This window comes from Cajanus cajan, chromosome 4 (assembly GCF_000230855.2).
Source record: "Cajanus cajan strain Asha chromosome 4, NIPB_CcT2T_4, whole genome shotgun sequence".
Classification (NCBI taxonomy): domain Eukaryota; kingdom Viridiplantae; phylum Streptophyta; class Magnoliopsida; order Fabales; family Fabaceae; genus Cajanus; species Cajanus cajan.
In genome coordinates, this window is record NC_138520.1 from 24,262,789 (window position 1) to 24,275,098 (window position 12,310).

The window sequence follows — 12,310 nt, forward strand, 5'->3', positions numbered from 1 at the left end:
TAAAAATATGCTTGTTTCTCATAGGGTTCCCACAGGAACCCACAGAGCACTCTAATTCATATCAAAACTTGTTTATTTTCAAAATTAGACACATATTTACACTCAGCAAACATCAAGGAACACAACAGAAAACTTAGAAGGTAAAACATAAAACATTTAAAATTTTCCTCTTACAATTACCAATGCATTCCCTTAGGATTTCCCATAAGAACCCATAGAGATCTCAAATTACACATTTACATTTACATATAAACAGAGCAAATAGAAGAAACATATGTAATTGGGAAAAACCCCTCATAAATAAGCATATAACAAACATAGGATTAGGGCTAATCCCACTACCTAACATACATTCCCACACCCAAAGCGAGATTTCTCACTCCCCCCTTACCTCGATAAGCAGGAGCTGAAACCAAAACAATACCTTGCTAATCTCCTCCTTTGAGTGCCCCTTGGTCTTTAGAGAGTATAGAAGAAAAAAGGTCAAAAGTGAAAAAAATACATTTTTGGAGTGCCAAAACGTTCTATTTATAGGTATCAGGTGTGGCCAGAACGACTCATTTCGAATCCGGAACGGCCCGTTCTGGACTCATTCATCGTACGCAAATTTCATATCCAGAACGACCCATTCTCAAACCAAATGGTCCGTTCTGGGATTGCATATTACTCATAAAATTGTGTGTTGGAACGGCCCGTTACAACCTTGTCTTTTTAGGCCATTTTAGTAGTCTGAAACGACCCGTTTCAGTTTGAGAACGGCCCATTCTGGGCTACTAAAAATCAAAATATTAAAAAAATAATTTTCATAAATATTCATTATCAAAATATTAATAATTATTAAAAACCTTTAAAAAATTCTATAAAACCCATTAAAATAACTATAAGAACATAATCTCCACAAATATAAAATAAATAATAATTAACTATTTACCAATAAAAAATTCGAGATGTGACAGTTTTTGTTGTTAATCTTTTTAAGTCTCATCATGTTCTAAACTAGTGCTCCATTTCAGGGGAGCATATTTACTTTAGTATATTTCTCTCTTTGATATAATTCTTACACTACAAAAAAATGTGTGATTTGTGGCGGTTATTTTGACCCTTTGTGGCGGTTAAAAACCGCCACAAATCGCAAGTCATTAATAACCGCCGGATCTACGGTCGCCAAAAACCGTTTCCGGCGGATATTTTGTAAACGCTGGTTCTGAGTGCCAGAAAATTCGATCCCTTTGTGGCGGTGTGAGACCGCCATAAAATGCATTTTTGTTTGACTTGTTTTACATTTTCTAGCGGTTTAAAACCGCCACAAAATTCATCTAAATTTTGCTTGATTCAGCATTTAGCGATTTTAAACCGCTAGAAAATTGTTTTTTTTTACACTTTCTTACACTTTTAAATCGTCAAAAAATTGCATTTGGGAGCTATTTATTGGCCTAATAAAGTACTTGACAAGACCGATCAAAATTATTACCCATTCCAAAAACTGGTGAAATCAGCATTCCGAAAGAAAATAGCAAATAATTATACAAGGAACAAGATAACACACTTCATGATAGTTGTCACCATCAATCTTCTGCAAACACGTAATGAGTTCCCGGGCAGACTTTTTTATAGATTGTATAAGCTATGTCCAAAACTAGCATATCATCTGGTCCAGGAAGGTAACTGCAAAATTACATAAAAAAATTACAAATATAAAATATAACATGTTTGTCAAAGAAAGAGTTAATATAACCTAGACAACACATAGAAGTAAAAAAAACAAGACAGCAGATCTGATTTATCATGCCAAAAGGTTACAGGTCAAAATAGCTTCTTCCTAAAAAAATCTTTAGAACATTCACTCCATTGCAAGTCAAACTCCATCCATAAATCTTTACATTATAAAATACCACTCTTAAATAAGTTTTCAAAACCAAACTTAGAAGCTTAGTATTGGATCACTTTATCACTTAGAAAAGTCTAGGATGATAACCTATCACTTGATTATTAAAAGCATAATAATTTAGAAATAAATAGAGATGTCATAGAAATAGAAAATAAAATGAAAGCATACAAGATTGTGAAACAAACAAAATATCATTCAATTTTAAGTCTTAATTAACAAATTATTATTAGCAAAATATCATTCAAATTTAAGTCTTAATTAACAAATATATACCTCAAACAGAAACATTAAGTTTTCAAGTAGAAGAATCTATAAAGCTATATGTTCCAAACAACGATACTAAACTACTAGTTCTTATATTGGGCAATTAAATACAAGTCAATAAACGGTACTTGTTGCAAATGATCGTATGAAATTTATGTTTTATAATTACCCCTAACAAAATTTTGAGGCCACCAAGTCAAAAGCAAGTGGCTCTAGCTAGAACAAATTAACCCATCATAAACCTTAGTATTAGCCACCTCCAAAATACAGGATATCACAACCTACTCAATTCATATACATGGAGAAATTATATTAATTTAAAATATAATACCATCAAGTATACTAAACAGTCTGCATTCAAAATAAACTCACATGTCATAACTTTGGGCCTCCACAATTGTATGTTCCATGTCAAGCTGCCCTAGAAATGAAGGCTTTGATGTGAATACTGATAGATGCTGAGCAAGATTAATGTGCCTCTGGGGAAATAATTTAAAACATATTATGATTTGATACTCATTAAGAGAATCTTGTAAATGTCTCAATGAAGTATCAAAATTACAACAAAAATGTTCTTACAGTCATCTCTGGCAATGACTTCAGCTTTTTCACAAAGTCCTTCAACTCGGAAACTGTCTGTGTCTGGATGTCATGGAAAGCAATATATTATAAAGTCTTTACAAATCTATTTTAATTTTCCCAATTATATAAAAACTTTATAAAGTGCTTTTCAAATTTTTTCAACACATAATTTATTCAAGTTGTAGTTTTATAGCATCTATCAAACAAACATCCAACTTTAAAATTACCTCTGACCGTAAAGTATAGCAGCAAAACTACTTGGAAAATTTAGTGTATTATAATTTCAAAGAAATAAAAGGAAACAACAGGACATCAGTGGATTCACTGCTATTACTTTCACATGAAAAGTTTGGTTACAAAAACAGATACTTTTGCAAAATTGGCAGTAAAATAAATGTCCGAGTAAAAGACCATCTACTTACAGTAGTTGTCATTTTTGTGTAGTCTTGCTTCATGGAAGTAGCTTTTTGACGTAAAAACTGCAATACTAACACAATCCATACAAGGAAATGTTATTTAAAGAAATACTATGAGCAAAAGGAAAATGAACAACAAAAGAAGTGTAAAGAAATGGAAAATGGATGTCTGAACTATGGCTAAAAAGAGGTTTCAGAGAAAAAGTCAGCCAAAGAAAATCAGCATAGAATCATTGACTAGAAAATCAGCTAAAAAGTCAAAAATCAGCCAAAAAGTCAGCAGCCAAAGGGACAAACAACAAATCCAATTTTTTTTTATCCCTTCACTAAAATTAAAAGTTCAGAAGATGTTTTACCTTTGAATGAAAATCTTCATTCCACACAATTTTTTTTCCATTGTCAAGAGAGCCATACACGAGAGTGTCCAAACAGTCCCCTTGAAGAATGCCCGGCAAGACACTCTGTAGCAAAATATATAGTTTGAAATCATGCAGAAATTTAATTGGGAACAAGGATTCATGGATTTACAATTATAAAAAAAAGTAGCAAATTCTATGTTTTCTTTTTTATTAAATATAGTATAAAATGCAGCAAACATCATGTGTGAATTAATTCAATGTAGAACTTAGATTTCTTAACCAATGTAGGATTACTAATAGCAACCATTGAAAATATATTTATGTACATTAAGATTTAAATAAAGTATTAGCACTAAAAGTACTCCACACTACATGTTTATAACACCAAACAGAAATGCCTAATGCAAATTTTGGGCATGCTCTATCGCCATTTCAACACATTTGAGTGGCATTCTAGTTCTGTTTCATAATATCCCAAAGCTGTTTTGACAAGTTATCATACACTACAATCCAGCCCCAAACTCCAAGTAGGAATGGCCAAACTTTAACTCTAATACTAGGATCAACACCCTGCATCAAATTTAAAAATGAAATCAATTTCATAGAAAAACACCAAAACAACAAATTTAAAATCTAGATAAGCAAATTAGTAAACTCACTCCACTGCAAACTCTTTTCAAGAACTTAATTAAAAAATTAAAATGGAGGGATATTAAGATTAAGATGCGTACCATCAACGCGCGAAGAGGGTCGGAAGCAGCGAAAATCTTGCGCTATGGTACAAATGGAGGAAATATCTGAAGATTTGAATCTAAAAAAGCAAACAAATTTGTAACTCACTAATTGGTAGCTAAAAAGCAAACAAATCCACCACACAAAAATTCGAATCGATGAAAATTTGGGATTAGGGTTTCACCTTTACAATCGGATTTGTGGTAGCGTTTCCCAATTATCAGATTGCCTTTTTCAAATTCTCTAAACAGATCAAACACATAATCCATTGCATCCATTTTCTGCCTCTCTCTTTCTCTAACTTTTATCCAGGATTTGAAGAAGAAGCGCCATATGAGGACTTCGAGATCAAATATAAGATGTTTCTTTCCATTCCTCGTGAGCCACTTATTTCTCCAAAACAAGAGAGAAAAGTGATTTTCCTCCTTTTTCCCAATAAGTCGACGGCGTTACACCATTGGGATACTGAGTTTGAATGTGAAAATCGAATTCTAAATATAATAATAATATTATGTTACGTTAAATACATAAGATTTATAATTTTTATATTGATTTTTTCATTTTATTAAATAAAATAAAATAAAATAAAATAAATGTGTTGAGCAATTAAGTTAGTGGAATGGAAAGATGTTACTCGAATGTGGATTAGGTGCCATAAAAGATAATTAAATTCTGGTGTTTGAAAGCAAAAAAAAATGCAGTAATTTTTGGCGGTTAATATAACTGCCACAAAAATAGCAATTTTTGGCGGTTTTCTAAAACCGCTAGAAAACGAACGCTAACAAACTCCAACTTTATGATATCAATTGCTACTTGGATATATATGTTTTGCTATAATATAAAATTACTTTGATATATGTTTTGAAATGTATGATCTGTTATACGTGTTTTTAAAATTATAGATATAATGATGGTTGTTATATATATATTTTTTCTAATAATGGTGAACGTTTGACCTATTTCAAATCAAATCTATAAAACGTGTTTTGCAAAGATATTATTTCTTCTAATCATATATAAATCTTTTTTCAAAAGTCTTTAAGAAAAGATAGTTCGTCTTTCTTATATAAACAAATTCTTTAGGCTCAATATGTTTTTGTCTTTTCAAAAACATGTTTGTCACCATCAAAAAGGGAAATATTGTTAACTTAAAAGATTATCTTATACTGCTTAGGATTTCAAGTTTTAATGTCAATAAACATAGAAACTTTGTGGGTGGCATTTGGAATTTGGGTTCTATATACTCAAACATTCCTTCTGAAATTAAATAGAAAATGTTAAGTTTGACCCTTGATGATAATACTAAAGACAATCTTAAATTTTTCAGAGAAACTAAAGATAAAATTTCAAAATTTGAATTTAAATTATACAACGTTCCAAACATTTTGAAATTAAACCGTTGTAATCGATTACCAAGTATTGTAATCGATTACCAGAGCCTATTTTCTGGAAAATTTTAGAAAGTCACAACTCTTTATGAAAAGTCATAACCTATGAAACAATCATCTATAAATACCAATAATTTTTCAGAGAAAGGTTACGAACTCTATTGTGAAAATTATCTTTACAAATCACTTGGCCAAAATCATTTGCAAAAATTATCAAAAGAGTTCTACTAGATCAACAAAGTGTAAAAATCCACTCTTCAAAAGAGAGTTGTTCTACTTCATTCAATTCATCTATTGATTTGTAAAGGAGAAAGTGTTGTTCTCCTTGTTGGTCTGTGATTCTCAACACAAGGAAAAGGAATTCCTAGGTGTTGGAGAATTTGAGTCTTGTAAAAGTTACAAGCATAGTAAAAATCTAAAGTGAGAGACTTGAGGATTGGATGTAGGCAAGGTTGGTCGAACTAGTATAAAATCAAGTTTGCAATTCTCTTTCCCTATTCTTTTAATTTTGTTGTGAAGTTTTTGCATCATTACATACAATTTGTTTATGATATTGAATTTATAAGAAAGAAGTTAGAAAAATTTATAAAGAGAAGAAAAATTAGATAACTTAATTCACCCCTCCCCCCTCTTAAGTTATACGAAGCTACTTGACTAACATAAATAATTTAATAAAAACATCTTAATCTAATCCTATCTACGCCCCGATGTCGCATGTCCTATCAGAGCAAATCCCAACATAGAAGCCTAAGCTTCATCATCAACATCCTCAGTCTCATACTGATAATTCACTACAAGAAAAAGTTAAATTTCCCACGGATAATTTCCCACGGACAAAAATTCGTCAGAAATTTCCCACAGATTTAGATCCGTGGGAAATTTCCGACGGAATTTCTAACGGATTTTTAAATGATGGAATTTCCGACGGATTTAAATCCGTCTGAAAATTTCGACGAAATTTCCCACGGATTTAAATCCGTCTGAAATTTCTGACAGAATTTCCCACGGATTTAAATCCGTCTGAAATTTCTGACGGAGTTTCCCATGGATTTAAATCCGTCTGAAATTATTAAATAAAATTTAAGCCAATTATTTTTCAAATGCAACCAATCCTGATCTCATCGATACACACAACAAAGCAGTATATAATATTTTCATTATTATATGGGTATTTTCAAAATATAAATAAGATAAATATAAATCAAAGTGTGTGAGGTATGACTTATATTACCTATATATAATTATATGTTTAGGTTATTATAAATTATAAACTAATTAGCGTAAATGTGTTTTTTGTTACTTATCTTGAAAAATACCAACACATGACGTCCAAATTTAAGAATGTCATATCTTTTCTTTAATTTTTAAAAATCACTCATCTCTTTGAAAATAACGTTATTAATTAAATAAGGGGGAAAAAGTTAAATTATGTTATGCAAATCATATATATGTATCTATCATTTATTTCTAAATTACATCCAATACTATGTCATTTTGATGAAAACTTTCATTGATCTTCAATTTTGAAAATAAGATTTTTTTAATTCATTTTTAAAATTATTACTTAAATTTAATATATATTTTTAAATCACAGTGTGCATGATATTTAAAATAAATTTCAAAAAAGTTGAAATAATGAAATAAGAAATCAAATCTCATTTAATTATTGATATTTGTATTAATAAATTATTTTCTCTTAATAGTATATAAAAAGTATTATCTTATATAAGTAGTTGTATGTGCCACTTAAATAAATAAATAAGAAAATTAATACTCACTTAAAAATTTGAGAAGAGATATATGACGTTATTGAGAAAAACTTCAAGTAGGGGTTAATGGAATTTTTTCTAGATTAAATCTTCTTTATTTAAAACTTAAAACATTAAAGTTAAAATAATTACACTAAATAATTATTTTTGTTCCTAATAACTGATTGATTTAAAAATCTCTCTTTAAGTTGTAGTAATTTCTTAAATTTACATTTTATTGATTTCTAAATTTTATATTTAAGTAAATCAGTAAAATACAAAGTAACGAGTATAAATATGAGTATTTAAAACTTCAATGAATCTATATATAGAAAGTAGAGATAAAGACAGAGAAAATGAATGGAAGAAAAATAATTAAATATATAGTTGTTTGATTATCTATAGTAATAGATAAAGGGAAATATACGTCATCTTGTAACTAATTTTGTCTAAAAAATAATAGATAATCATACCCTTAACTAATTTTTATTTTATATATTCTAATTTTATTTGTAATAATATGATTATATATTTAAATAGTTTAATTTTAATAATTTTTTAAGTATATTTTTGTCTTTTCACTTAAAATATTTGAATTTCTATATTTTAATTTGAATTATTTTTTAAGTATGTTTTTGTCTTTTTGTCTTAAATTTTTTAATTTCTATATTTTAATTTTAATAATTTTTATTTATATTATTTATTAATTCTTTTCTTTTTAAATATTTCACAGAATTTCCCACGGATTTCCCACGGATTAGTCCGTGGGAAATTACCCACGGATAAATCCATGGGAAATTATGTGAAAAATTATTTTTTTTTAAATTAAAAATTGTATTAAATAATTATCCTATTTAAAGATATTAAATCAATCATAATTATGTAAATCAAAACAAGTTCATTCATACAAAATAAAATGTCATACATAACAAATAAAGTTTAGGAGTTCAAATTTAAAAATAACATATAGTACGATCAGTAGAATTATAACATTATCACATTATCACATCTCATCATCACATTTCATCATCATGTTCTCATCATCATGTTCACATCATCACATTTACATTATCACATCATATTCACCATTTTCACAGAGCACTTTAATTCATATCAAAATTCATCTATTTGCAAAATTAAATACATATTCATACATCTCATACAACAAGGAATATAGCAGAACAATCAGAAGGTAAAACAGAAAATATTAAAAATATGCCTGTTTCTCACAGGGTTCCCACAAGAACCCACAGAGCACTCTAATTCATATCAAAACTTGTTTATTTTCAAAATTAGACACATATTTACACTCAGCAAACATTAAGGAACACAACAGAAAACTCAGAAGGTCAGAAAACATTTAAAATTTGCCTCTTACAATTACCAATGCATTCCCTTAGGGTTTCCCACGGGAACCCATAGAGATCTCAAACTACACATTTATATTTACATATAAACAGAGAAAATAGAAGAAACATATATAATTGGGAAAAACCCCTCATAAATAAGCATATAACAAACATAGGATTGGGGGTCAATCCCACTACCCAACATACATTCCCACACCCAAAGCGATATTTCTCACTCTCCCTTACCTCGATAAGCAGGAGCTGAAACCAAAACAAGACCTTGCTAATCTCCTCCTCTGAGTTCCCTTTGGTCTTCAGAGAGTATAGAAGAAAAAAGGTCAAAAGTGAAAAAAAATGCATTTTTGGAGTGCTAAAACGTTCTATTTATAGGCATCAGGTGTGATCAGAACGGCCCATTTTGAATCCGGAACGGCCCGTTCTGGACTCATTCGTCCTACATAAATTTCATATCTAGAACGACCCGTTCTTAAACCAGAACGGGCCGTTTTGGGATCGCATATTACTCATAAAATCGTGTGTTGGAACAGCCCGTTCCAACCTAGTCTTTTTAGGCCATTTTAGTAGTCTGGAAAGGTCCGTTCCAGTTTGAGAATGGCCCGTTCTGGGCTACTAAAAATCAAAATATTACAAAAATAATTTTCATAAATATTCATTATCAAAATACTAATAATTATTAAAAACCTTTAAAACATTCTATAAAACCCATTAAAATAACTATAAGAACATAATCTCCACAAATATAAAATAAATAATAATTAACTATTTACCAATAGAAAATTTGGGATGTTGCACTTTTTGTTGTTAAACTTTTTAAGTCTCATCATGCTCTAAACTAGTGCTCCATTTAGGGGGAGCATATTTACTTTAGTATATTTCTCTCTTTGATATAATTCTTACTATGATATCAATTGCTACTTGGATATATATGTTTTGCTATAAAATAAAATTACTTTGATATATGTTTTGAAATGTATGATCTGTTATACGTGTTTTTAAAATTATAGATATAATGATGGTTGTTATATATATATTTTTTCTAATAATGGTGAACGTTTGACCTATTTCAAATCAAATCTACAAAACGTGTTTTGCAAAGATATTATTTCTTCTAATCATATAAATCTTTTTTCAATAGTCTTTAAGAAAAGATTGTTCGTCTTTCTTATATAAACAAATTCTTTAGGCTCAATATGTTTTCTCTTTTCAAAAACATGTTTGTCACCATAAAAAAGGAAAAGATTGTTAGCTTAAAAGATTATCTTATACTGCTTAGGATTTCAAGTTTTAATGTCAATAAACATAGAAACTTTATGGGTGGCATTTGGAATTTGGGTTCTATATACTCAAACATTCCTTCTGAAATTAAATAGAAAATGTTAAGTTTGACCCTTGATGATAATACTAAAGACAATCTTATATGGGACCATCTCATTTGAGTAGTTATACTTCCAAGTCCACATATGATATTATTAAGAGCTTGACATTCATGCAAACTTCATTGGGAGTTAGACTTGGGTTTGGAGGCTTCCACTAGAATATTAAACACTTTACTTGGCTTATCCTTCAAAATAATCTTCCCACTAACTGTTGGAGAAAAAGATACACACTAAAAGGGGGGGTTGAAGGGTATATATCAAAAACTCACACTTTTAAAATGTAGTGAAGTAGTAGAAGTTTTGATAGATGAAGTATTGGAAAGTAATTAGACGAAGGAGCATAGATCTTTTATACTAGTTCATCTCAAACACAAAGACTATTTCCAGTTCTCAATCCAACCAGATTGAGTTCCACTATCTTTTTTAAGATACAAGTATTCTTTCAACAAGCCACTTCTGGCTTAACCTAAGTAGTCTTTGATTTTCCTCTTCAAGAAACTACCCAAGTATTCTTTCAACAAGCCTCTTCAAGCTAAATCACCAAGTATTCTTTTCAAACAAGCCTCTCCAGGCTCAAACACTAAGTATTCTTTTGAACAAGTCTCTCTAGGCTCAACCACTAAGTATTCTTTTAAATAAGCTTCTCCAGACTCAGCCCTTACAAATGAATTTGAAAAGAGTTATAGAGATAGCTTTGTCTCTTCTAGATGTGACGCTATGAAAATTAAGCACAAAAAATCTACAAAGAACTATGTACAGGATCTACAAAAATTGTAGAGCTTCTTTGTAGTATGAAAATTTCTCAATTGGCATTGACGTTTTATTTATATTATTTTACCCTCTCTTTTCTCCTTGCTATTTGTTGTTTGAAGACTAATCATTTTATAGTAGCTTTGGAGAAAATGATCATTGAGCAAGATTCTCAAGATGCTTCATCTGTTCTTCTCTTTGAGATTAGAGAGAGAGAGAGAGAGTAAATTAGCTATTGCTGCAAGTATTTAATGCTTTGTATGAAGATGTCCATCTCTTAAATGATCTCTGCAGCTACTTATCATCATTTTGTTTAGGTGACACAAAAAACAGTGGTTGAATCAGAGTAGTGCGGCATGTTCATAGCTTCTATCTGCTTTTTCCGTGACTTTTGAGATCTTTCTCTTTCTTTCTAACACATAGATTTGACTATCCAATATTACTAGTTAAGGAGAAAATTTTCTCTTTCGATTTATTAAGGAATAAAGTATATAATGCACTTAGAAAATAATCTAAATTCATAACAATAAATAAATGTAGCATTAATTCAGATTGTGTGCTTTTTCTAGTGTACATTGTCTTACTGACGAAATGTGATGCTTGTTTCGTCCAAAAAGGTTTTCTTGAAAGATTTCAGTTGTTATCATTAAATCTTATAGCTTTGCAAGGGATTCAAAATCATTTTTTGATTTTACACTAACCTTTTTGGCTTTAAGAGAAATATTTCTTTTAATCCTCTTTGTTTTAGATGTGGCTTTGAAGAGAAAGATTCTGTTCATTTACTTAGGGACTATCTTTGTGCCAAAAGAGCATGGAAGGCTCTTAGAATTAATGCTTTACCTGATTTTTACATAATGGATCAAGAAACATAATTCTAAGACCAACTTAGACATAATTATGACACCTTTTTGCTTGTGCATGCCAGTTCATATGGAGATCAAGGAATGTGGAGATTTTTGAAGACAAGATCTAAATACTTCGGTTCACTTTTAGTTAGATCCGATTGACTCATGATGTTCTGTGCTTTACTCAATCAACAACTAATGCATCTTCTTAAAGATATATTACATGGATTCCTCCAAATGATGATTTTATTAAAATAAACATTGATAAAACTCTTTGGGTAACTTGGGCATCTTAAGTTTTGGAGGTCTTATTTGTGACTCAAATGACAAATGGTTATTGGGATTTTTTGGTAACTGTGGATTCATTACAATTATGAATGTTGAACTTTTGACTATTTTATATGACTTGCAAGTGGATTGGAATGTTGGTTACAAGAAAATAGTTTGTAAGATTGACTCTTTAATAACTTATAAATTAATTTATGATGGTTGTTCTTCTTAGCAATCCCATGCATCTATTATCAACAAGATAAAATATTTTACAAACAAACCTTGGCTTCTTTCTTTTTATCATACCTTGAGAGAATGAAAA

General features: G+C 29.8%; 1 protein-coding gene across 2 annotated transcripts; it reads right to left on the bottom strand.

Annotated features, from left to right (window-relative positions):
- Positions 1-896: 896 nt before the first annotated feature.
- LOC145957046 (vacuolar protein-sorting-associated protein 33 homolog) lies at positions 897-4,740 on the bottom strand. Of its 2 annotated transcripts, none has more exons than XM_083073274.1 (8): positions 4,426-4,740; positions 4,241-4,320; positions 4,012-4,079; positions 3,507-3,611; positions 3,157-3,213; positions 2,732-2,794; positions 2,525-2,631; positions 897-1,665 (listed from the first exon to the last, which is right to left on the bottom strand). In XM_083073274.1, the coding sequence occupies exons 5-8, from the start codon at positions 3,187-3,189 to the stop codon at positions 1,566-1,568; spliced, it is 303 nt and encodes a 100-aa protein (XP_082929400.1). In that variant the 5' UTR covers positions 3,190-3,213; positions 3,507-3,611; positions 4,012-4,079; positions 4,241-4,320; positions 4,426-4,740; the 3' UTR covers positions 897-1,565. The 2 variants fall into 2 exon arrangements, with proteins under 2 accessions (XP_082929400.1, XP_082929399.1); XM_083073273.1 differs by having other exon boundaries at positions 3,157-3,221.
- Between the last annotated feature and the right edge of the window lie 7,570 nt (positions 4,741-12,310).

Excerpts from the sequence above, each read along its gene's own strand:
- LOC145957046 (XM_083073274.1), bottom strand. The coding sequence starts at position 3,189 with ATGAAGCAAGACTACACAAAAATGACAACTACT. Across the intron at positions 2,795-3,156 it reads ACACAAAAATGACAACTACT|ACACAGACAGTTTCCGAGTT; the intron begins GTAAGTAGATGG and ends CATGACATCCAG. Across the intron at positions 2,632-2,731 it reads AGTCATTGCCAGAGATGACT|AGGCACATTAATCTTGCTCA; the intron begins GTAAGAACATTT and ends TTATTTCCCCAG.